Source organism: Coregonus lavaretus (assembly GCF_964263955.1).
Source record: "Coregonus lavaretus genome assembly, chromosome: 22".
In the NCBI taxonomy this organism is placed as follows: Eukaryota; Metazoa; Chordata; class Actinopteri; order Salmoniformes; family Salmonidae; genus Coregonus; species Coregonus lavaretus.
The window spans coordinates 43,492,392-43,517,174 of NC_140009.1; the positions used below are offsets into that span (position 1 = coordinate 43,492,392).

Consider the following 24,783-nt stretch of genomic DNA (forward strand, 5'->3'; position numbering starts at 1 on the left):
CACCGGTTTGTGTCAAGAACTGCAATGCTGGGTTTTTCACGCTCAACAGTTTCCCATGTGTATCAAGAATGATCCACCACCCAAAGGACATCCAGCCAACTTGACACAACTGTGGGAAACATTGGCGTCAACATGGGCCAGCATCCCTGTGGAACGCTTTTGACACCTTGTAGAGTCCATGCCCCGACGAATTGAGGCTGTTCTGAGGGCAAACGGGGGGGTGCAACTCAATATCACTGTAGTTCTTCGTATTTTTGTGTGGCTGAATTTTTGGAACGCGCCGCAAACGGGGCTCTGTGGCTCCGTTTGTGTAGACCTTGAAATCACTGTGGAAAGCCCTTTAGGGCCCAGTTTAGATGGCAGAGCAGTGAAAAACAGAGGTCGTTTCTCTCTCTCTCTCTCTCTCTCTCTCTCTCTCTCTCTCTCTCTCTCTCTCTCTCGCTCTCTCTCTCTCTCTCTCTCTCTTTCTCTCTCTCTCTTTCTCACACACGCACAGGGAAGTTCAGCGGTTTATTATGCAACTCGCAAACGTGTCGTTGCACAAGACCGCATCCGCACTAATCTAAATGTCAAGAAATCAATAATGTCCAGGGCAATGCTACAATTAACTATTGTCAGGGCGCCAGCGCTGGAGAAAGTTCTCAATAACTGCATAGCAAAACATCAATTTTGTGGCATTCTTGGTGTGGCTCCTGTAGCCAATGGATTGTCAGTCTGTTGATTCAAAAGGCCTTGAGGTCTGTTTGCTGGTGTTTCTTTTTGGAAACTTGCGGCTTCTGACATCCATACCCATCCATTGGCCGTGGTGCTATATTGCGTCATATTATCCAGACTTGATGAGAATTGTTTTTGGCAATGAGTGCCAACATTTTCCTACAGCGAAACTCTGAAAGTGGTCTCTTTTTTTGTTGCTGTACAACTCTATTTTTACTGTATCACTTCTGTACAGCTGGGATGCTCCAGTGTTTGTCGCTGCTCTCTGAGTAGTTTCCTGGACTTGCAATGATTAGAGAGTTTTGATTGTGTCTTGTGATGTGGTGAGGGCTTATTCTCAGGGGTTCACTGAAGTTCTGAATGCAAACAACCACATGTGCTTGTAGTAGGTCTTAATAAAGACAGCCTCTGAGGGATAGAGAGAAGAAAAAGAAAAGAAGTTGCTAGTAGTTCTGGAAATTACTGGGCCCGATTTGCTCAGAGTGCGCCTGGCTGGCAACGATGTGGGGCTGTAACAACACGGCCAGCCCATTCGCTGAGTTTTCTTTTGTACGCTCAATCAACACGGCGTGTCCCTGCGAATGAAGCTAAAGTGGCGGGGTAACAACTACGTTTGTAGTTGTGCAAAAACACACACTCAGACACACACACAAAAGAGGGCTTTTGTGCCCAGATACACTCCTTCCATTGTCTGCATGACACCATCGCTAATTGCTGTAGTTTTCTATAGTTTCTCTGCTTGTCATGTCCATAAGGGACATTAACAAGTTAGTGCAAGTTAGCTTAGCGCAGATAGGACAACAAGGGTAGGGGAGAGTGGGGTAAATTGAGCCAAAGAGGTAAGTTGAGCCACCCTTGTTTCTAGGAAACCATACACAAAATTGATAATTTGACCAAATAGTTAGGATGAGGTCATCATGTCATGGAGTCTGTGAAGGAAGAAACTACATGGAAAAAGTGGTAAGCAAGTGAGGTCCCAAAAAAAAGATTTTCACCAAGTCAAATGTATTAATTTTACTAATTACTTTATTCTGTTTGAGTTTTCATGTTGCTTGTATTTAAACCGAAATAGATTATTTAAGGGGTCTCTATAAGCTTCAACATGATGTCCTAAACCTAGCATGAAAGTGCATCCTTGTAGCTGTGTGGGCTAATATAGTCAAAATGTTTGCCTTGGGGTAAGTTGAGCCAATGGAAGTGTTTTCTTCCCAGTCGATATGAGATAACAGCTGGGCCGATCATAAAAGTGTTTAGTGTTTGTTAGGTAGTAAGCCTGTGTTAATGTGCTTAAAATAATTAAAAGACAAATAAATTGTGATTGTGTTGATAGACATGGTTTAAAAAAGGTACTCTTAGAAAAAAAAAAGGTGCTGTCTTGAACCTAAAAGGAGGAACTCTTTTTAGTTCCAGGTAGAATGCTTTTGGTTCCAGGTAGAACCCTTTTTGGTGCCACGTAGAACCCTTTCCACAGAGGGTTCTACATGAAACCCAAACGGGTTCTATCTGGAACCAAAAAGGGTCCTACCTGGAACGAAAAATGATTATCCTATGGGGACAGCTGAAGAACCCTTTTGGAACCCTTTTTTCTAAGAGTGTAGTGGTTATATTTCATTCAGTACAGACATTTGTTCTGTAGGCGCTTAACTTATCCTGTCCTGCGGCTCAACTTACCCTATATCATATTTTGGACAACCTATGTTTTCAAAAATGTAATGTTTACATAAATTCTGATTATTTCCAAGGATACACAACATCCTGAGTTATATGTAGATATCTTTGTTAGAAAGAATACTATATTTCTCTTGACAGTGATGCTAAATGTAAAACATTTTCAACTTACCCCACCCTCCCCGACAATTTTTAACAGTTCTGTCAAGGGATCCAGAAATAAGCACTCCTCTGTTTTGAGTGTTCCCCCTGACATGGAGAAAAAGTGACTTTGAAACGTTAGTGACACGGGGTAATAAATCAAATGTTGGTGATAGTCAGGGTGGCCAATCACTTTTTCCCTTCTTCTAATTAATAGGCTATTTATTTGCTTGGCGGGGTCTCTGTAAGGCTGAGGAGTGTGTGTGTGTGAGTTTGCACTGGGTGAGAAGGGTCAATATCAGGGGATATCTTTATCTATATTTTTCTGGATATCTGACATTTTATTAGATATAAGGAGTAGACATGCTCCAGATATGCATGTCATTAATTTCATATATGGAGCTTGGATATTCTCCGTAATGGGACAGTTTCTACATGCATCCAATCTGGACCTCAGAAGTCTCCCTGCTACCGAATGAGTTCAGAAAGATATATGGGGTGAGATACGTTCAAGACACACACCTGATGCACGTGCACCCGCTTACATATTTGTATAATTTTCTAACTCTGGAAAGGGTATGTGTCAACATGCTGACATACCTTTATACTTAGGAATGAACGAATCCATATATTTTCAGAAATGTATCATATCTGTAGTCATTACCTTATCATTTATATATCAGTATTTCAAAAAATGCATAATTTCAATAGATATCCTTACATGATATGTAATATTCATCCTCGTATGTGTTATCGAAAATGGGCTAAATGCGACTCATGATCAATGTCCAGCGCCCAAATTATTTTACCTGTTCAGGTGCAGAAAATCATTGTGCTTCTTCACATGAAGGTGACATATCTGAGCATAGATTTGCACCATATACAATGAATCCAAGATGCTATTTCCAAAGCACATCTCTGCTATTTCTGTTTAAAAAATGCAGCATAGAAAATCCAGGGCTCCATTCACAACACGTTTTCTGTAAAGATGCAAACGTGGGCCAATCTTTGCTAAAAATGTATTTTATTTATTTAACAGAAAATAAAAGTTGCACACCCTCAATACCCCAGCCTGCCCTGTTTGTTATGGATTATGGATGTGATGCATGCAGATTGGGTCATCAGTGACGGTCCCTCGCAGTCCAGACCCAATGTGGTGGTAGTGTTGGTCTGTGATCCACTCCAAACTGTTAATGCATAAATCATCAATCAAATAAAATATTGTCATTTCATATAACCATACCACAAGATAGCTACTCTACCTGCTTCATTCATGATGAGAACACAAATTGGAACAAGCTAGCCAGCTAGCCAAGTTGCTAACATTAGTTAGCTAGCTAGTTAAGTTAGTTAGCTAGCAGCGTATATTAACCAGTAATACAAAATACACCTAAACATTTTCAAATGTTAGCTTTCACCTTGAGGCTTGATAGGGGGTAAAAATGTTTTTCCCTGAAGGGAAGGCAATTTAGTTATTTGTTAGCTAGCTAGCTAGGCTACCAGTTAGCTGTCAGCTGGCCAAAGTAGCTAACGTTCTTGATTCTAGTTACTAAGATAAATAAAACATCTCAAATTAGTTACTCACTTTAGCATTAACTTCTTTGAGGTATTTACTGAATAGCTTCTCATGTCTTTGATTCTCCAGTTGTCAGTTCAACCACAAACCCATCTGTGGCGCCCAAATAAAAAAATACAGTTCGAACTCCACAGTAGAAAATACATGATTCTTGTTGTTAGGCTACCAGCTTTTAGCTTGCGGTTTGCATGCGCCTTTATGCAGAGGAAATCCAAAAATTATAGCTAGTGTCTGAAAAAATTATATGGATTGAATATTTGTCAAATTATTGAAGACATTCAAAACTCAAATAAGCATCAGAAATGGTCCTTATTTAGCATATCAAAAAGCATTTCAAGATCCTGATATGGACCTCGGGCAAGAGCATATTCATTGTATGTACTGAGAAAATAGGCCTACTGTCAGTATTTGTCATCATATAGAGAAAATAAGATGTCCACATACAGTATGCCTATCTCAGGATATCTAATGAGTCAATATCCGGCCATACCATGTATGATATCTGGAGCGAATCCCAAAATGATTTGTGCATGAAAGAAAAATATGGATTTCATATTTGTCAAATGATTGAGCACGTGCTGAAAACTATATTTACACTCTAAATTTAGCAATAAGACATAAAGATAATGAAAGTTGTTGCAAACGTCAATTTCCAAATGTGTTTAAGGTTAAGTTTAGGCATTAACTCCAAATCTTTAAGGTTAAGCATTAACTCCAAATGGTTATGGTAAGGGTTAAGGTTTGGGATAGGCTTAAAATAAACATCTCAAAAACAACTTTATCGCTGGATTTGAAATTCCAACCTTTGGAATCAAAGGCAGATGCTTACGCCCATCCATCATCCCCGTCCACAACGCCCTAGCAAAACCAAAACCTACTAGAAGTTAACAACGGTCACTGTTGCCCCTAGTGGCCGGTTTTCACGTCATCTCCCGATGTCCTCAGACATGAATGGATGTCGAAAACTGACTTTTATCACGGGTGACCTGGCTGTTTACTATCCTTGTAGGGACCAAAAGTCCACACAAGAATAGTAAAACAAGTACAATTCTGGGGACATTTTGCCAGTCCCCACGGTGGGGACAGTTCGCCGGCCCCCACAAGGAAAAAGGCTATTTTAGGCTTGAGGGTAAGGTTTAGGGTTGCAATTAGGGTTAGGGGTTAAGGGTTAGGTTTAGGCTTAAGTTTAGGAGTTAGGTTTAGGGTTTAGGGTTAAGATTAGGGTTAGGTTAAGGGTTAGGGTTAGGGGAATGAATGGGAATCAATTGTTTGGTCCCCACAAGGATAGTAAAACAAAGAGAGAGAGGGAGAGCGAGACAGCCTTGGGTCTAGCTCATCACACCTATAACCCCACGTGTAAAAGCGCAGGAGGCCCCATTGATCACCGCTCTAAAGAGTACACACCAACTTCAACTGAGATGTTTTGATATTTACAGCTTAAATTCATTTAAGGCAGCTTGTTTTCGAAGCTCAATGCAAAACGAAAACCAAATCTTTTTTTTGAGGAAAATTCTGTCATGTCGCAATTTGGAGCGCACCAGCAGAGGAAGAGGAGGATGAGGAGGGAATGAACGGGTCTAACCCAAAAGCTGAAAGACATTAAACCGTCAGTTTAACCGCTTGTGCCTGTTTGCATGTCTCAGTTTCGGGTTACTCTCGCACAATTTGATACATACACATATTTATGTTTGGCGTGTCGTTAGGGTGGAGGGGAGCGGGAGGGAGTTTGGGGTGCCTGGTAGTGTTTTGCAGACTCAATGAAGCTGTTGCTTTGTAAACTATTACTGCTGGCCTCCACCTATTACCATAGGGGGGAAAGCCCCCTCTCTCTTCTCTGTCTATCCTCGTCCTCCTTTCTCTCTCCCTCTCTTTCTCCTCTTGCTCTTTATCTATCTTCTCTTTCTTTTTTCTATATCTTCTCTCCTCCATCCTCTTCTCTCGGTCTCTCTCTCTCTCTCTCTCTCTCTCTCTCTCTCTCTCTCTGTTATCTGTGCACATCACTCTAAGGACTATTGTCGGAGCACAAGGTGAACAGGATGGCCCGGAATGTGAAAGAAGGTTCTTCTTATCAGCACCACCACCACCACACACAGAAACATGCAGCGCCACACACAGGCGTGTGAACACACACACACACACACACACACACACACACACACACACACACACACACACACACACACACACACACACACACAAACACCACCGAGCCAGCTCCATCTTTTATCTCCTTTTTCTCGGCCTCCTCTCTCTCTCTCTCTCTCTCTCTCTCTCTCTCTCTCTCTCTCTCTCTCTCTCTCTCTCTCTCTCTCTCTCTCTCTCTCTCTCTCTCTCGCTCTCTCGCTCTCTGTAGTTGGGTGACTGGCTCTGGCATTCTCAAAAGCCGTGCCCCTGAGTAGTGTAACAGCACAACAGCCATTTATAAACACACACCAAGTGTGTATTTGGATGCTGGTGTGCATGTGTGATGGACCAAGAGGGCTTATGAGTTGCACATGTGCTGCGGCGGACCAAATGCAAATACAAAGACCTAGTAGTCACTCGGTTTAGATTTCTGACTCCACGCTTGTTTAAAATAGTGTCATTTACATGCGCCACCTGATTTTGTTTTTACGACAGGGGATGGCTTTGACAAGGCTGAGGATTAAATTATAGATGTAAGTAGCGTACGTGTACTCTTGTAAGTATCTGTGTTGTAATTGCTTCCATTCAGTGTGCTGGGAGATCAACTGACAGTTTAATGGTGGGAACTACAGCTCTGGTGCACAGCACTGTCTGTCTGTCTGCGGCACACATGGATGAGTCTGAAATACAGATGTCTGAAATGGCATGCTATTCACTGAAATGGCACGTCTGAAATTGCATCCTATTCACTTAAATGGCACGTCTGAAATGGGACTCTATTCACTAGTGTACTACTTTTGACCAGATCCCTATGGGCCCTGGTCAAAAGTAGTGCACTATGTAGTGAATAGGGTGCCTTTTCAAACTGGATCTCAGTCTCCCTTGGCAGGAAATTTGAGACACTGAGGTCTAATGACAATACTAGATCACCTTTCCAATTTTATTTGATCTTTATTTAAAGGCCCAGTGCAAAAACAAGATTTGTATGTGTTTTATACACTGCTCAAAAAAATAAAGGGAACACTTAAACAACACAATGTAACTCCAAGTCAATCACACTTCTGTGAAATCAAACTGTCCACTTAGGAAGCAACACTGATTGACAATAAATTTCACATGCTGTTGTGCAAATGGAATAGACAACAGGTGGAAATTATAGGCAATTAGCAAGACACCCCCAATAAAGAAGTGGTTCTGCAGGTGGTGACCACAGACCACTTCTCAGTTCCTATGCTTCCTGGCTGATATTTTGGTCACTTTTGAATGCTGGCAGTGCTTTCACTCTAGTGGTAGCATGAGACGGAGTCTACAACCCACACAAGTGGCTCAGGTAGTGCAGCTCATCCAGGATGGCACATCAATGCGAGCTGTGGCAAGAAGGTTTGCTGTGTCTGTCAGCATAGTGTCCAGAGCATGGAGGCGCTACCAGGAGACAGGCCAGTACATCAGGAGACGTGGAGGAGGCCGTAGGAGGGCAACATCCCAGCAGCAGGACCTCTACCTCCGCCTTTGTGCAAGGAGGAGCAGGAGGAGCACTGCCAGAGCCCTGCAAAATGACCTCCAGCAGGCCACAAATGTGCATGTGTCTGCTCAAACGGTCAGAAACAGACTCCATGAGGGTGGTATGAGGGCCGACGTCGACAGGTGGGGGTTGTGCTTACAGCCCAACACCATGCAGGACGTTTGGCATTTGCCAGAGAACACCAAGATTGGCAAATTCGCCACTGGCGCCCTGTGCTCTTCACAGATGAAAGCAGATTCACACTGAGCACATGTGACAGACGTGACAGAGTCTGGAGACACCGTGGAGAACGTTCTGCTGCCTGCAACATCCTCCAGCATGACCAGTTTGGCGGTGGGTCAGTCATGGTGTGGGGTGGCATTTCTTTGGGGGGCCGCACAGCCCTCCATGTGCTCGCCAGAGGTAGCCTGACTGCCATTAGGTACCGAGATGAGATCCTCAGACCCCTTGTGAGACCATATGCTGGTGCGGTTGGCCCTGGGTTCCTCCTAATGCAAGACATTGCTAGACCTCATGTGGCTGGAGTGTGTCAGCAGTTCCTGCAAGAGGAAGGCATTGATGCTATGGACTGGCCCGCCCGTTCCCCAGACCTGAATCCAATTGAGCACATCTGGGACATCATGTCTCGCTCCATCCACCAACGCCACGTTGCACCACAGACTGTCCAGGAGTTGGCGGATGCTTTAGTCCAGGTCTGGGAGGAGATCCCTCAGGAGACCATCCGCCACCTCATCAAGAGCATGCCCAGGCGTTGTAGGGAGGTCATACAGGCACGTGGAGGCCACACACACTACTGAGCCTCATTTTGACTTGTTTTAAGGACATTACATCAAAGTTGGATCAGCCTGTAGTGTGGTTTTCCATGGGTTGATGAATTTGATTTCCATTGATAATTTTTGTGTGATTTTGTTGTCAGCACATTCAACTATGTAAAGAAAAAAGTATTTAATAAGATTATTTCATTCATTCAGATCTAGGATGTGTTGTTTAAGTGTTCCCTTTATTTTTTTGAGCAGTGTATATACAGTGTATCCACACTATGAGGTTGGAATAATACTGTGAAATTGGGAAAGTGATGATACTGCCCTTTTAGTATAAGAGCTATTTGAAAAGACCACCTGAAATTTCACCGTGTTTTGGTGGGATGGAGTTTTGGCCGGCCTGGTGACATCCCCACTCAGACCACTCCCAGACAGTTGTAGCAAAATTCTTGCTTGAGAAATTACCTTTGCAAGGTACTTAATGGTTACCCAGAAATTATTTGATATTAAGATAAAAAGGGCTACATTGGGCTTTTAACCAAGTGAGATCTCTTTCAAGTCTCTTTCAATGGAGCCCTGGATGGTCAAGAGGCAGTGTCATAACCATGTTCACACATGATACATCGACAAAACAATTACTATTAAACCGTAAGAGACTTGGAGATTTACAGTTAGTGATGTACTTAACGATTTTGTACAAGCCAACGTGTGAGAAATCGAGCTCTCGCTCCATTAGAACGAATGGGGCTAGGTTCGGGAATAATCACGCATGGGCAAAATCCGTGCCAATGTTTATGGAACCCCGATCCTGCTTTACCGTCCACACAGACCATAATCTCTCTTTGAGAAGGTCCATTCAACCTGATTCCCCAGATCAGATTCCATATGAGATAGCTGCTCGGAATACAGTCGCATATTCCTCCCCCGTTCCCCCGTTCCCCTATTGTCTGTCTATGACAAAACAGAACGTGTTTTTTGTTAAAAATCTATGAATTATTTTAGATGAATGGCTATAAATCGATCTCTGAATGTGCTCCCCTGCTGCGCTACGATGTAACGATTGCAGGCATGTGCTTTGTCAGTGGCTGCGATGTAGGGTTCAGCCAGGAGTTGATGGACAGTCGGAAGAGCGAATGAAATGGTAAGAGGGACATTACAGCTTCAAGTAGTTTCACCTAAGCCATTTCTACATTGTCTACAGATCGATTTATAAGCGACAATGTCGATCGGAACCAGTACCAGAACCACACAGGTCCCCAAAACAGGGGACCTTACATCTAAGAGGTTTTAATATGGGCCTTGGGGATGGGGTGGGGGTTGCTCCGTAACTTGAGTCCCTGGTTTTATCGTAGGTCAATGGTTCATGAAGTCCCCTGCACATCAGGCCGCTACGGTCATGACTAATGGAAGAGACTATGGTAGCGTTTGGTCAGATGTTCTTCAGAGCGCTACGTCAATGTGTCAATGGAATGAGGAGGCTGTTACTTCTGTCGAGTTTTAAAACGTTTTCTTTGTTTTCTTCACAGCAGATGCTGAATGACCACGAGGTGATGTCCTCTCCGGAGAGCTGCATCAAAAAGGTAAGACATATAGAGATGTATTGCTGTTGTTTGTTTGGTCATAGAGGTGCAGACAGTGTCGACATACCCTGCCACTCCTGGGGTCACCCTACTGTACATTGTTGTTGTCATTGCACACACACACACACTGCTACTTTGATACCACATACCTTCATCATTTCAGATGTGAAGTCCATTTCAAACCACATATTATAGATACAGGTATATTCCCATTCCCATTCGTCGGGAATTGGAATACAAGCTGCCCAGCTTCCCATAACATGACCAGTGGATTGTCTTGCTGTCACTGTGAATGATGCTGTGAGGAGTGTGTGTGTGTGTGTGTGTGTGTTTGTGTGTGTGTGAGAGAGAGAGAGAGAGAGAGAGAGAGAGAGAGAGAGAGAGAGAGAGAGAGAGAGAGAGAGAGAGAGAGAGAGAGAGAGAGAGAGAGAGAGAGAGAGAGAGAGAGAGAGAGAGAGAGAGAGAGAGAGAGAGAGAGAGAGAGAGAGAGAGAGAGAGAGAGAGATTCTCAGTCATTGGTCTTTGTGTTGTCGATACGTCCCATTGACCATGACACCAGAGGCCACATCTTTATGAGGTGATACATTTATTGAGGGGCGGGCCGTTGGCTTTTACGGCCAGTGTCGTCGGGTCACTGCGGAAAGGGAGAGAGTTCAAGTATAAAGTTAATGGTGCGTGAAAAAACAATGGCTGGGGGGAGAAAGAAAGAAGGGAGGGAGGGACACCTGTTAGGAGAATCAGTGGAAACCTATAGCCATGGTCCGGCCCACACACTCCAGCCATGCATCCCATATGGCCCTGGTCAAAAGTATTGCAGTATATAGATGGGTTGGTTGTTTAGCAACAAAACCGATGCGTGCGCAGCTATGGGGCAAAACCAACAGGGTTAGCTTAGAATGTTAACAACATGTAAACAATATTAAGTCTCTAATGTTTATGAAAAACATAATACATTAGCACAATAAGCACTTGTTGTCTCTCAAATACATTGTTACAGTTTTTGGTTAGCTAGCTAGCAGATTTTTGACATATTAGCCATGACATGAAGTCAGTCAAAACACCTCAAAACAAGACATGGTATCAAGAAAAATATTAAACTAGCTGAAATTAGCAACTAACGATGCCCCACATGGCAGTTTCTTGTCATTGTTATGAGCCATCTGTCCATCCAGAATCACAGTAACTCACAAACTTCGGCCCCATTAAGGTAGCACATTGTTTTTGTGACGTTGTAAGCTAACCCCCCCGGAGCTTGACTATTGCGATGCAGCCCCATGAGTTCCCTCTCTTTTTCAGTCTTCAGTTTGGTGCCTAGGGAATATGACCCTCAGTTACTGTATGTACAGTCGTGGTCAAAGTTTTGAGAATGACATAAGTATTGGTCTTCACAAAGTTTGCTGCTTCAGTGTTATGAGATATTTTTGTCAGATGTTACTATGGTATACTGAAGTATAATTACAAGCATTCCATAAGTGTCAAAGGCTTTTATTGACAATTACATTAAGTTTATGCAAAGAGTCAATATTTGTAGTGTTGACCCTTCTTTTTCAAGACCTCTGCAATCCACCATGGCATGCTGTCAATTAACTTCTGGGCCACATCCTGACTGATGGCTGCCCATTCTTGCATAATCAATGCTTGGAGTTTGTCAGAATTTGTGGGTTTTTGTTTGTCCACCCGCCTCTTGAGGATCGACCACAAATTCTGGCCATGGACCCAAAATTGTGACGTTTTGTTCCCCGAGCCACTTAGTTATCACTTTTGCCTAATGACAAGGTGCTCCATCATGCTGGAAAAGGCATTGGTCGTCACCAAACTGTTCTTGGATGGTTGGGAGAAGTTGCTCTCGGAGGATGTGTTGGTACCATTCTTTATTCATGGCTGTGTTCTTATGCAAAATTGTGAGTGAGCCCACTCCCTTGGCTGAAAAGCAACCCCACACATGAATGGTCTCAGGATGCTTAACTGTTGCCATGACACAGGACTGATGGTAGCGCTCACCTTGTCTTCTCCGGACAAGGTGTTTTCCGGATGCCCCAAACAATCGGAAAGGGGATTCATCAGAGAAAATGACTTTACACCAGTCCTCAGCAGTCCAATCCCTGTACCTTTTGCAGAATATCAGTCTGTCCCTGAAGTTTTTCCTGGATAGAAGGGCTTCTTTGCTGCCCTTCTTGACACCAGGCCATCCTCCAAAAGTATTCGCCTCACTGTGCGTGCAGATGCACTCACACCTGCCTGCTGCCATTCCTAAGCAAGCTCTGCACTGGTGGTGCCCCGATCCCGCAGCTGAATCAACTTTAGGAGACGGTCCTGGCGCTCGCTGGACTTTCTTGGGCGCCCTGACTACTTCTTCACAACAATTGAACCTCTCTCCTTGAAGTTCTTGATGATCTGATAAATGGTTGCTTTAGGTCCAATCTTACTAACATTTAACATTTAAGTCATTTAGCAGATGCTCTTATCCAGAGCGACTTACAAATTGGTGCATTCAACTTAGGATAGCCAGTGGGACAACCACATCTTGATCACAGTAAGTACATTTCTTTAAACAAGTCAGTGCTAGCAGGTGAAATAAGTCAGGTGTTAGTTTAGACAAAAGACAGTGGTAGTAAAGTGGGGGTAGAAGGATTACTATTATACTATTCCAGGTATTCCTTAAAGAGGTAGGGTTTCAAGTGTCTCCGGAAGGTGGTCAGTGACTCCGCTGTCTTGGCGTCATGGGGGAGCTTGTTCCACCATTGGGGTGCCAGAGCAGCGAATAGCTTTGACTGGGCTGAGCGGGAACTGTGCTTCCGTAGAGGTAGGGGGGCTAGCAGGCCAGAGGTGGATGAACGTAGTGCCCTCGTTTGGGTGTAGGGTCTGATCAGAGCCTGAAGGTAAGGAGGTGCCGTTCCCCTCACAGCTCCGTAGGCAAGCACCATGGTTTTGTAGTAGATGCGAGCTTCAACTGGAAGCCAGTGGAGTGTGGAAATGTTTTTTGGGCAAAGAGGGACTTTGCAATTAATTGCAATTCATCTGATCACTCTTCATGACATTCTGGAGTATATGCAAAATGCCATCATCAAAACTGAGGTAGCAGACTTTGTGAAAATTAGGATTTGTGTCATTCTCAAAACTTTTGACCACGACTGTATACTCTATGAACTTGTCCCCTCATTTAAACCCTAAACCCTAAACATGAATCTATTTGTTTCATGATGAAGGGTCTTTCCAGTTGGCTTTACAAGCAACATGCAATCCAATGTTTAGCTCTGGTCTCTTTGAGGAATTCGGAAGGCCGCATCGGTCAATGAGCTCTTTCACTGCTTTTTCAAGTGACCACAGGTAGCTTTCAGTGTTGTGCCCGGCCCCTGGCCACACACTCTTACAATGTGGAAAAAAGCTTGTGGGTCTTACGTTGACTTAACTTGACCACCTCCCCAATAGCAGGCCCTACACTGATGGTTAAGACGAACACACACGTGCTTACACACATATGGATACACACACGGACACACACACAAAGAGACACACACACACAGCTATGTTCTATCCCTTTTGGGGTACCAACAATTGATTCCCATTCAAAATCCTATTTTCCTTAACCCCTAACCCTAGCCCTGAACCTAACCCTTACCCTAACCTTAACTTCTAACCCTAACCCTAACCCTAATTCTAACCCTAATTCTAAGCCTACCCTAAACCTAACCCCTAAGCCTAAAATAGCCTTTTTACAAGTGAGGACCGGCAAAATGTCCTCACTTCTCTGAATTTTAGTTGGTTTACTATTCTTGTGAGGACTTCTGGTACTCACAGTTATGGTAAAATGTGTCCACACACACACACACACACACACACACACACACACACACACACACACTTCCTCTTACGCAGTGACCTCCAATAGGACCGATTCACTCGTTTTCAGATGTGTAAGATCTTTTGCAAGTAGTGCCTCAAGGATCGCCGATAGTGTGTGAATGACCTAAAAAGTGGTGTAGAATGATCTTAATGGGATTGAATTCATCTAGCGTATTTCCAGCATTTGACATTGTATGGGGGAAACTCAGACAAATACTGCCTGGTGGTGTACATATTGTTTTCGTGCGCATCACAATGGCCCTATCCAAAGCTCATTGAGCTCTGTGTCATATCCAATGCTGTCACTTTGTGGTGATATTATTCATCTAGGTAGGCTAAATGATGAAGATGTAACGTAAGTCGTAAACCATATGTCACCATATCCTAATGGGAGAGGACATTGGTGTAACACACACACACATCCCACTGTGACTATAGAGTTGACTCTGCTCCCCTCTCCAGTGCAGTCCTCCACTCCTTCACTCCCTCCATTCCGTCCTCCATCCCTCTATCTCTGTGGTGTCTAGGAACCAGCTGAGGTCTTGTGGGGTCTCCCTCCCTCTGTTCTTCTTCCTTTTCCGTTTACTCACAGTGAAGGAGCTCTGACTATTGGAATGAAACCATAAGAGAGGGAGAGGAAGAGAGAGAGCGAGAGAGAGGAAAGGAGAAGAGAGATCATCCATAACATTACACCATTATCTATTTATCCATCATAGTGCTTGACCCGACAGATCCCTCCCCGAAACCAAAACAATACCTCGTCCCTAGAGGCTTTGGGGCCAGATAGATGGACTAGAGCCCAAAACGGATAGACGAAGAGAAAGCGAGAGACCAGAATGAAAACAGAGGGAGGGATAAAGGTAGGAACGAAGATGTCTTAGTGAAATCTTAGTGAAACCTGCTGTGGAGGTGCGATAGCTAGGTAAGAGCAGGGGCTTCCATTCACTCCCCAGACTCTGAAGGAGGTGTGACTTTGTTATTCCTATCTGTATCGCTCTCTCTCACTTTCCCCTCAACCTCTGTCTTTCTCTTTCTCTGTACCCTTTCTCCCTCCCTCCTCTCTCTCTCTTCTTTCTCTCTCTCTCTCTCATTGTGGTAGCATTAGATTAAATGGTGATGCCTATCATTGCAGCTCGTTGATAGGATCAGCTGTGGCTGGGTTCTGAACAGTCCTATCTGTCTATCTGTCTGTCTCTGTCTGTTTTATCCCTGCTTCTGTTTATCCCACCTGCCATTCACTGCCCCGGTCTCGGGGAAACGTGTGTGTGTGTGTGTGTGTGCGTGTGTGTGTCAGCCAACAGAAGAGTGTCGCTGCCTTTTGAACACGTTTAAACAAACAAGGTAGATCAGGAGGCAGATAGTACTAAGACATGGAAACCCTCATTCATTACAGTGCAATCAATATTCTGTAATTGCTTTTTGTCCCCTCCGATCCTAACCCCAAATGACACTATCTCTCTCTTTCTTTCTCTTTCTTTTTCATTCCTTAGCACTATCTCTTTCCATCGTTTCAACGGTGCAAGGATTGGGTTTTTATTTTTCATCAAGGGTTTTTTATATTGAAGGTGTGGATGGAAATATAAAGCAGTGATATATTTGTTATGTACGTACTAAGTCCTCTCTCTCTCTCTGTTTGTCCAAGATGAGAGGTGCACACATAGTTCCCCAAAGCAGGACTCTTGATGCTTTGAAGGGGGAGAGACAAATGACACTTTAATTTGACAGGAACCCAGGCAGAGAAATGTACTGCCGTCCCTTTCCCCACTTAATTTGTCCGTCTCTGTCGATTTTAGCCTCAGATATTTCAGTAGGAAAAAACACAATTCATCCAGTGTGTGTGTGTGTGTGTTTAGGGGTTGTTATGAACTGTGTGACCCTTTAGCTGTTCTTTCCCAGTCTGTTCTGAAGGATGAGGTTGCCCCAGTTGCTAGCTGGATTGGGAGTAAATTGTTTTTGGCTCTGGTTGGAAAAATGTTAGGGGGGAGAAGAGTTGGATGGGGGTCAGCAGTGCCTGTGTGTGTGGTGTGTGTGTGTGTGTGTGTGTGTGTGTGTGTGTGTGTGTGTGTGTATGTGTGCATGCGGCAGACCTCAGATTTTTTTTCTATCAAGCCAGGGAATTGAGTCTTTAAATGTGCTCTTTTAAATGGCCTTACATTTATTAAGGGACAGAAAGAAGCATTACAGGTCACATAAGCAATTCGCTGCTCAGGGGCAAAGCAGCCCGTAAATAAAGTGATGATTGATTGATCATTATGATAATTTCTTTTAAATGATCATCTGGAAGGATATTATAATCACTGCCACCGCTGCCGCACCACAGGGGCAGCCCATTTCCCGTAATGTGGGGCCATCAGATATGCCCCCAGGTTACAAGTGAGGGGTGTGTGTGGGGGGATTGGGAGCGGGGGTACGAGATGGGCTTCAAGGTCTTCTCCCCAGGGGTGGCGGGCAGCTGATGAATGATGACCAAGAGGAGCTGGAAATCAGAGTAGAATAAACAGCCCGGGAAGACAGAAGGGGCTGTTAACTATCTGTAGCGGGGAGGGAGAAAAGGCAATTATACGGCCACAGAGAAGCCAGGCCCCTGGCCCTGAGGGGCTTACCAGAGAAGCAAGGCCCCTGGCCCTGAGGGGCTGACCAGAGAAGCCAGGCCCCTGGCCCTGAGGGGCTGACCAGAGGAGCCAGGCCCCTGGCCCTGAGGGGCTGACCAGAGGAGCCAGGCCCCTGGCCCTGAGGGGCTGACCAGAGGAGCCCGCAAGAATGTGGAGACCTCGTATAGACATTCACGACCCTGACATACACACACATGCATACATGCACACACATGCATGAACACACTCAAATTTCCTCCTTGCTCTGTCCGGTGAGGCTGTGAAAGGAATTATTCTATCCTCCGCTTTCACTAGTGGCAATAAGACAATGGTGACATAAATGGCTGCCCTTGGTCTGAACAGAATCAGTTCGAGTTAAGTGGACCCTGGATTGTAAACTGTTATGGTCAAAACATACTGATACAACAGTAACTAAGATTGGGAGAAGTCTGTCCATAATAAAGCGCTACTCTACCTTCTTAACAGCACTATCAACAAGGCAGGTCCTACAGGCCCTATTTTTGTCGCACCTGGACTACTGTTCAGTCGTGTGGTCAGGTGCCACAAAAAAAGGGACTGAGGAAAATTGCAATTGGCACAGAACAGGGCAGCACGGCTGGCCCTTGGATGTACACAGAGAGCTGATATTAATAATATGCATGTCAATCTATCCTGGCTCAAAGTGGAGGAGAGATTGACTTCATCACTACTTTGTGAGAGTTATTGACATGTTGAATGCACAGAGCTGTCTGTTTGAACTACTGGCAAACAGCTCGGACACCCATGCATACCCCACAAGACATGCCACAAGAGGTCTCTTCACAGTCCCCAAGTCCAGAACAGACTATGGGAGGCGCACAGGACTACATAGAGCCATGACTACATGGAACTCTATTCCACAGAAAGCGGCAAAGGTCCTAATCCAGGCACTTGTCACCTCCCGTCTGGATTACTGCAACTCGCTGTTGGCTGGGCTCCCTGCCTGTGCCATTAAACCCGTACAACTTATCCAGAATGCTGCAGCCCATCTGGTGTTCAACCTTCCCAAGTTCTCTCATGTCACCCCGCTCCTCTGCACACTCCACTTGCTTCCAGTTGAGGCTCGCATCTACTACAAGACCATGGTGCTTGCCTACGGAGCTCTGAGGGGAACGGCACCTCCTTACCTTCAGGCTCTGATCAGACCCTACACCCAAACGAGGGCACTACGTTCATCCACCTCTGGCCTGCTAGCTCCCCTACCTCTACGGAAGCACAGTTCCCGTTCAGCCCAGTCAAAGCTATTCGCTGCTCTGGCACCCCAATGGTGGAACAAGCTCCTCCACGACGCCAGGACAGCGGAGTCACTGACCACCTTCCGGAGACACTTGAAACCCTACCTCTTTAAGGAATACCTGGAATAGTATAATAGTAATCCTTCTTCCCCCACCCCCCATAAAAAGTTCATAAATTGAATGCACCAATTTGTAAGTCGCTCTGGATAAGAGTGTCTGCTAAATGATGTAAATGTAAATGTAAGTAACTGATGCAAGCAGTAAAATTAGATTTAAAAAACTGATAAGAAATACACCATATGGAACAGCGGGGACTGTGAAGCAACACAAACATAGGCACAGCCACATGCATACACACACTCGAAAACATACGTACTATACACACACGTACACATGGAGTTTGTACTGTAGATATGTGGTAGTGGTGGAGTAGGGGCTTGAGGGCACTCAGTGTGTTGTGAAATCTCTGAATGTATTGTAATGTTTTAAAAATGGTATAAACTGCCTTAATTTTGCTGGACCCCAGGAAGAGTAGCTGCTGCCTTGGCAGCAACTAATGCGGATCCATAATAAATACAAATACAACACTGGAACTCTTCCAAGTCAAGGTAAGCTTTAGTTTTTATTAATTTATTGCCACCGCGGCCCGCCGGTGTAATTGCTAAACTGCTTGCTGTACCCTGTACTGCGTGATTGTAGCGGATTTACTAACAGGTTATTTCTAGTAGCTATGTTGACTATGACGTTAGCTAATATGGTGATAACAATATAGGATGTTTAGGCTAGGTTGTAGCAACCTCATTATTAATTTTTTTGGGTCATTAAGCAGACGCTCTTATCCAGAGCAACTTACAGGAGCAATTAGGGTTAAGTGCCTTGCTAAAGGGCACATCGACAGATTTTTCACCTAGTCGGCTCGGGGATTAGAACCAGCGACCTTTCAGTTACTGGCACAACGCTCTTAACCACTAAGCTACCTGCCGTCCAGCTCATGTTGTGTACATTCGAGTATCATGGGGTAGCCTAAACCTATCAATGTTACATTGAGCTGGGTGAATGCAATATGAACGCACCTCCCACGTGGAGTTCCAGGTCTCAGGCAGCCTCTGGAACTGCCGTTCTGCTGCCAACAAGGCAGAGTTCATCTCAGCCTATGCTACCCTCCAGTCCCTCGACTTCTTGGCGCTGACGGAAACATGGATTACCACTGAAAACACTGCTACTCCTGCTGCTCTCTCCTCGTCTGACCATGTGTTCTCGTATACACCGAGAGCATCTGGTCAGCGGGGTGGTGGCACAGGAATCCTCATCTCTCCCAAGTGGACATTCTCAATTTTTCCCCTGACCCATCTGTCTATCTCCTCATTTGAATTCCATGCTGTCACAGTCACTAGCCCATTTAAGCTTAATATCCCTGTCATCTATCGCCCTCCAGGTTCCCTTGGAGAGTTCATCAATGAGCTTGACGCCTTGATAAGTTCCTTTCCTGAGGATGGCTCACCCCTCACAGTTCTGGGGGATTTCAACCTCCCTACGTCCACATTTGACTCATTTCTCTCTGCCTCCTTCTTTCCACTCCTCTCCTCTTTTGACCTCACCCTCTCACCGTCCCCCCCTACTCACAAGGCAGGCAATACGCTTGACCTCATCTTTACTAGATGCTGTTGTTCTACTAATCTCACTGCAACTCCCCTCCAAGTCTCCGACCACTACTTTGTATCCTTTTCTCTCTCCCTCTCCTCCAACACTACTCACTCTGCCCCTACACAGATGGTAATGCGCCGTCGCAACCTTCGCTCTCTCTCTCCCGCTACTCTCTCCTCTTCCATCCTATCATCTCTTCCCTCTGCTCAATCCTTCTCCCTCCAATCTCCTGATTCTGCCTCCTCAACCCTCCTCTCCTCCCTTTCTGCATCCTTTGACTCTCTATGTCCCCTATCCTCCCGGCCGGCTCGGTCCTCCCCTCCAGCTCCGTGGCTTGATGAATCATTGCGAGCTCACAGAACAGAGCTCCGGGCAGCTGAGCGGAAATGGAAGAAAACTAGACTCCCTGCGGACCTGGCATCTTTTCACTCCCTCCTCTCTACATTTTCTTCATCTGTTTCTGCTGCTAAGGCCACTTTCTACCACTCTAAATTCCAAGCATCTGCCTCTAAACCTAGGAAGCTCTTTGCCACATTCTCCTCCCTGCTGAACCCCACCCCCCCCACCCCCCACCCCCCTCTCTGTGGATGACTTCGTCAACCATTTTGAAAAGAAGGTTGACGACATCCGATCCTCGTTTGTTAAGTCAAATGACACTGCTGGTCCTGCTCACACTGCCCTACCCTATGCTTTGACTTCTTTCTCCCCTCTCTCTCCAGATAAAATCTTGCGACTTGTGACGGCAGGCCGCCCAACAACCTGCCCGCTTGACCCTATCCCCTCCTCTCTTCTCCAGACCATCTCCGGTGACCTTCTCCCTTACCTCACCTCGCTGATCAACTCATCCTTGACCGCTGGCTATGTCCCTTCCGTCTTCAAGAGAGCGAGAGTTGCACCCCTTCTCAAAAAACCAACACTAGATCCCTCTGATGTCAACAACTACAGACCAGTATCCCTTCTTTCTTTTCTCTCCAAAACTATTGAGCATGCCGTCTTTAGCCAACTCTCTTGCTATCTCTCTCAGAATGACCTTCTTGATCCAAACCAGTCAGGTTTCAAGACTGGTCATTCAACTGAGACTGCTCTTCTCTGTGTCACGGAGGCTCTCCACACTGCTAAAGCTAACTCTCTCTCCTCTGCTATTGACCTTCTAGACCTGTCTGCTGCCTTTGATACTGTGAACCATCAGATCCTCCTCTCCACCCTCTCCGAGCTGGGCATCTCCGGCGCGGCTCACTCTTGGATTGCGTCCTACCTGACCTGTCGCTCCTACCAAGTGGCGTGGCGAGAAGCTGTCTCCGCACCACGTGCTCTCACCACTGGTGTCCCCCAGGGCTCAGTTCTAGGCCCTCTCCTATTCTCGCTATACACCAAGTCACTTGGCTCTGTCATATCCTCACATGGCCTCTCCTATCATTGCTACGCTGACGACACACAACTAATCTTCTCCTTTCCCCCTTCTGATAACCAGGTGGCGAATCGCATCTCTGCATGTCTGGCAGACATATCAGTATGGATGACGGATCACCACCTCAAGCTGAACCTTGGCAAGACGGAGCTGCTCTTCCTCCCGGGGAAGGACTGCCTGTTCCATGATCTCGCCATCACGGTTGACAACTCCGTTGTGTCCTCCTCCCAGAGTGCGAAGAGCCTTGGCGTGACCCTGGACAACACCCTGTCGTTCTCCGCTAACATCAAGGCGGTGACCCGATCCTGTAGGTTCATGCTCTACCACATTCGGAGAGTACGACCCTGCCTTTCACAGGAAGCGGCACAGGTCCTAATCCAGGCACTTGTCATCTCCCGTCTGGATTACTGCAACTCGCTGTTGGCTGGGCTCCCTGCCTGTGCCATTAAACCCCTACAACTCATCCAGAATGCCGCAGCCCGTCTGGTGTTCAACCTTCCCAAATTATCTCATGTCACCCCGCTCCTCCGCACACTCCACTGGCTTCCAGTTGAAGCTCGCATCTGCTACAAGACCATGGTGCTTGCCTACGGAGCTGTGAGGGGAACGGCACCTCCGTACCTTCAGGCTCTGATCAGTCCCTACACCCAAACGAGGGCATTGCGTTCATCCACCTCTGGCCTGCTGGCTCCCCTACCTCTGCGGAAGCATAGTTCCCGCTCAGCCCAGTCAAAACTGTTCGCAGCTCTGGCACCCCAATGGTGGAACAAGCTCCCTCACGACGCCAGGACAGCGGAGTCACTCACCACCTTCCGGAGACATTTGAAACCCCACCTCTTTAAGGAATACCTGGGATAGGATAAAGTAATCCTTCTACCCCCCCTTACCCCAACCCCCCCCCCCCCCCCCCAAAAAAAAAACATTGGAAAGTGGTTATCCCACTGGCTATAAGGTGAATGCACCTATTTGTGAGTCGCTCTGGATAAGAGCGTCTGCTAAATGACGTAAATGTAAATGTAAATGAATGACAGCAATCCAAAATGCTGTTATAGAAATAAGGCCATGCTCATAATTTTTTTTTTTTTATCCTCCCTAATCTTAAACAGCACCGACTGCCACTGGTGTGTAGATCACTGCCTGACTGTATATGTGTGTGTGTGTGTCCTGACAAGAGATGGCATACAGGACAATGTGTGGGCTCATCTCTGACATATCTGTGTGGTTATTGTTGATCAGTGCCAGACGTCACCACGCGCTCAGGCGCTAGGACTGGAATTCAAGTGGGAGAGAGAGAAAAAATAAAATAAAGAAAGGAGACAGAAAATGACAGAGTGGGGGGGTGGAGGGGAAGAGCGAGGCAGCTTGAAGGGACACAATGGAACTTTAACTTCTTCGCTCACTGCGTCTGCCTGCACCTCTGACCTCCCTCTCTTTATTTCTCTCCATCTTTCCCTCAATGGGCATCCCCCCATCTCTTTCTCTCTGAGCCTTAAACAAAAGGAGTCAGACAGACCGACAGATAGACAGACTGGGTCTGTCATGTGAGGCCTCTCTCTCTCTCTCTCTCTCTCTCTCGCTCCTCCCTCTCACTTACAGTGTCATCTACCTCTGTCCTTGACTCTCTTCCCTACCTCCCTCTCTCTCCCCCTCTTTCTTCCCTTCCTTCCTCTCTCTCTTTCCCACTCCCCACCTCTTTCTCTTTCTCTTTTGTCCACACTGTCACCCTCTCACCCACTCAGTGTGCAGGAGTCCTTTAAATCAGCGCCCCTGAAAGCAGAGAGGTGGCCAGTCAGCCGACGCACATCATAACATATGGGCCCACCGCTCTGGGCTGTTGCTGTAGGAGCCTGGTGACTCCCTGAAGAAGTTAGAGATTTATATTTTCATTTTTCTTTCTCGAAATCCTTTATTAAATTAAGTTAATTTAACTGCATGGCGAAAACAATGCCCAAAAGTTTTTAAAAAATGCATCCCAGTGCCTAGAATTCTAAAAACAGGTCCCCTTTTTTTCTGAGGTAAGGAGAGAGAGGAGGGGAGAGGAGAGGATGTCAATCATATGTGATGAACTGATAATGAGGAAAGCCACTGGTAAAAAGGGAGGTGAATCAGAACAAAGTATCCTGTTTTGGGTGGTTACCCGATACAGTACCGTCCTCCTACTGTTTTTTCTAGCTCCCCTTTTCGGACTCTTTGCTGGTTTGTTTTCTTATGGTCCTCTGCCACAGACCAACCCATAGGCTCAAAACTAAAGAAAGAGGGACAGGGAGACAGACACACAGACATTTTACATGTTAACATTTTAATCATTTAGCAGATGCTCTTATCCAGAGCGACTTACAATTAGTGCATTCATCTTAAGATAGCTAGGTGAGACAACAACATATCACAATCGTATCAAGTACATTGTCCCTCAACAAAGTATCAGAAAAGTCAGTGCAAGTAGGAAAGGACAAGTGCCGTGAGAGTTATTTCAGATACTCTTCAAAGAGGTAGGGTTTCAGATGTTTTCGGAAGTTGGCACAACCAACAGAGAGTTGCAGTAGTCTAGATCAGTGGTTCCCAAACTGTGGGACCCAGTCTGGCTTTCAACTTACTCTTGAAAGTTATAATAGTAATTCTGATGGTTTACGCCATAGCACAAGGTGTAATTTCGAAATTGGGTAGTGCATACCTTAGAGAGCTACAGTATTTATAACTTGTCAGAAATGTCCAGATCAACTAGCCCATGTCAGCTAACGTTTTTTAGCTAGGTTTTTTGGCCATAGATTTAGTTGTAATGTTTGTGTCACTCAAATATCACATGAATAAACATTAGACATGGCAAAATGTATAGAATTTCACGGAAGTTCGCTTTAAAACTGCAATATTTTCTCTGCACCCCATGACAAAATGTGTCGAAATGCAGGAAATAAGCTTTAAACCTGCAACATTTTATCTCTGCTAACAAGAGGGGTGTGAACAGTTTGTGTCATGAACAGTGCTTGTGCCCATAGAAATAAACGTGGCACACGCGCTCGCAGGGGGGCACGGGATGTTCCCCAATGCTGGAAGGGGGGCCTGAGTAAAAAAGTTTGGGAACCCCTGGTCTAGACGGGAGATGACAAGTGCCTGGATTAGGACCTGTGCTGCTTCCTGCCTGAGGAAAGGTCGTACTCTGCAGATTTTGTAGAGCATGAACCTGCATGAGCGAGTCACTGCTTTGATGCTTGCAGAGAATGACAGAGTGTTGTCCAGGGTCACGCCAAGGTTCTTTGCACACCGTGGAGTTGTCAACCGTGATGGAGAGGTCTTCCCCGGGAGGAAGAGCAACTCCGTTTTGTTGAGGTTGAGCTTGAGGTGGTGGGCGGACATCCAAGCTGAGATGTCTGCCAGGCACGCGGTGATGCGTATTGCCACCTGGGTGTCAGAAGGGGGGAAGGAGAAAAGTAGTTGTGTCATCCGCATTGCAATGATAGGAGAGAGGATATGACAGAGCTGAGTGACTTGGTGTAACGAGGAAAGAGGGCCTTGAACCGAGCCCTAGGGGACACCAATAATGAGAGCATGTGGTGCAGACACAGATCCACTCCACGCCACCTGGTAGGAACAACCTGCCAGGTCGGATGAAATCCAGGAGTGTGCAGAGCCTGAGACGCCCAACCCTGAGAGGGTGGAAAGGTGTCGAATGCAGCGAATAGATCTAGGAGGATGAAAACAAAGGAGAGAGAGTCAGCTTTGGCAGAGTGGAGAGCCTCCATGACACAGAGGAGCTAACAGCAGCTAAATTCTTTATGATGGCAGCCATGTTTGTTTATGTTTGACAATTAAAAACTCCCTAATCCCAGAATGCCATTCACTGTAAGACACAAATAAACAAAGTCAAAGTCAAAGATGGCTGAGCCCACTGCCTGAAAAAATATTAACTTAATTTGGCCACTTGGGGTGATATGATGCAGGA

At 45.7% G+C, this 24,783-nt stretch overlaps 1 protein-coding gene across 1 annotated transcript in view; it reads left to right on the forward strand.

The window, feature by feature from the left end:
- LOC311149964 (histone-lysine N-methyltransferase PRDM16-like) overlaps positions 1 to 24,783 on the forward strand; it is a gene marked incomplete at both ends in the record, with an annotated part of 373,121 nt that overhangs the window by 127,730 nt on the left and 220,608 nt on the right. The window contains one exon of the mRNA XM_084187181.1: positions 10,033 to 10,086. Within this exon, the coding sequence (XP_084043307.1) occupies positions 10,033 to 10,086 (54 nt within the window). The remainder of the gene's footprint in view (positions 1 to 10,032; positions 10,087 to 24,783) is intronic.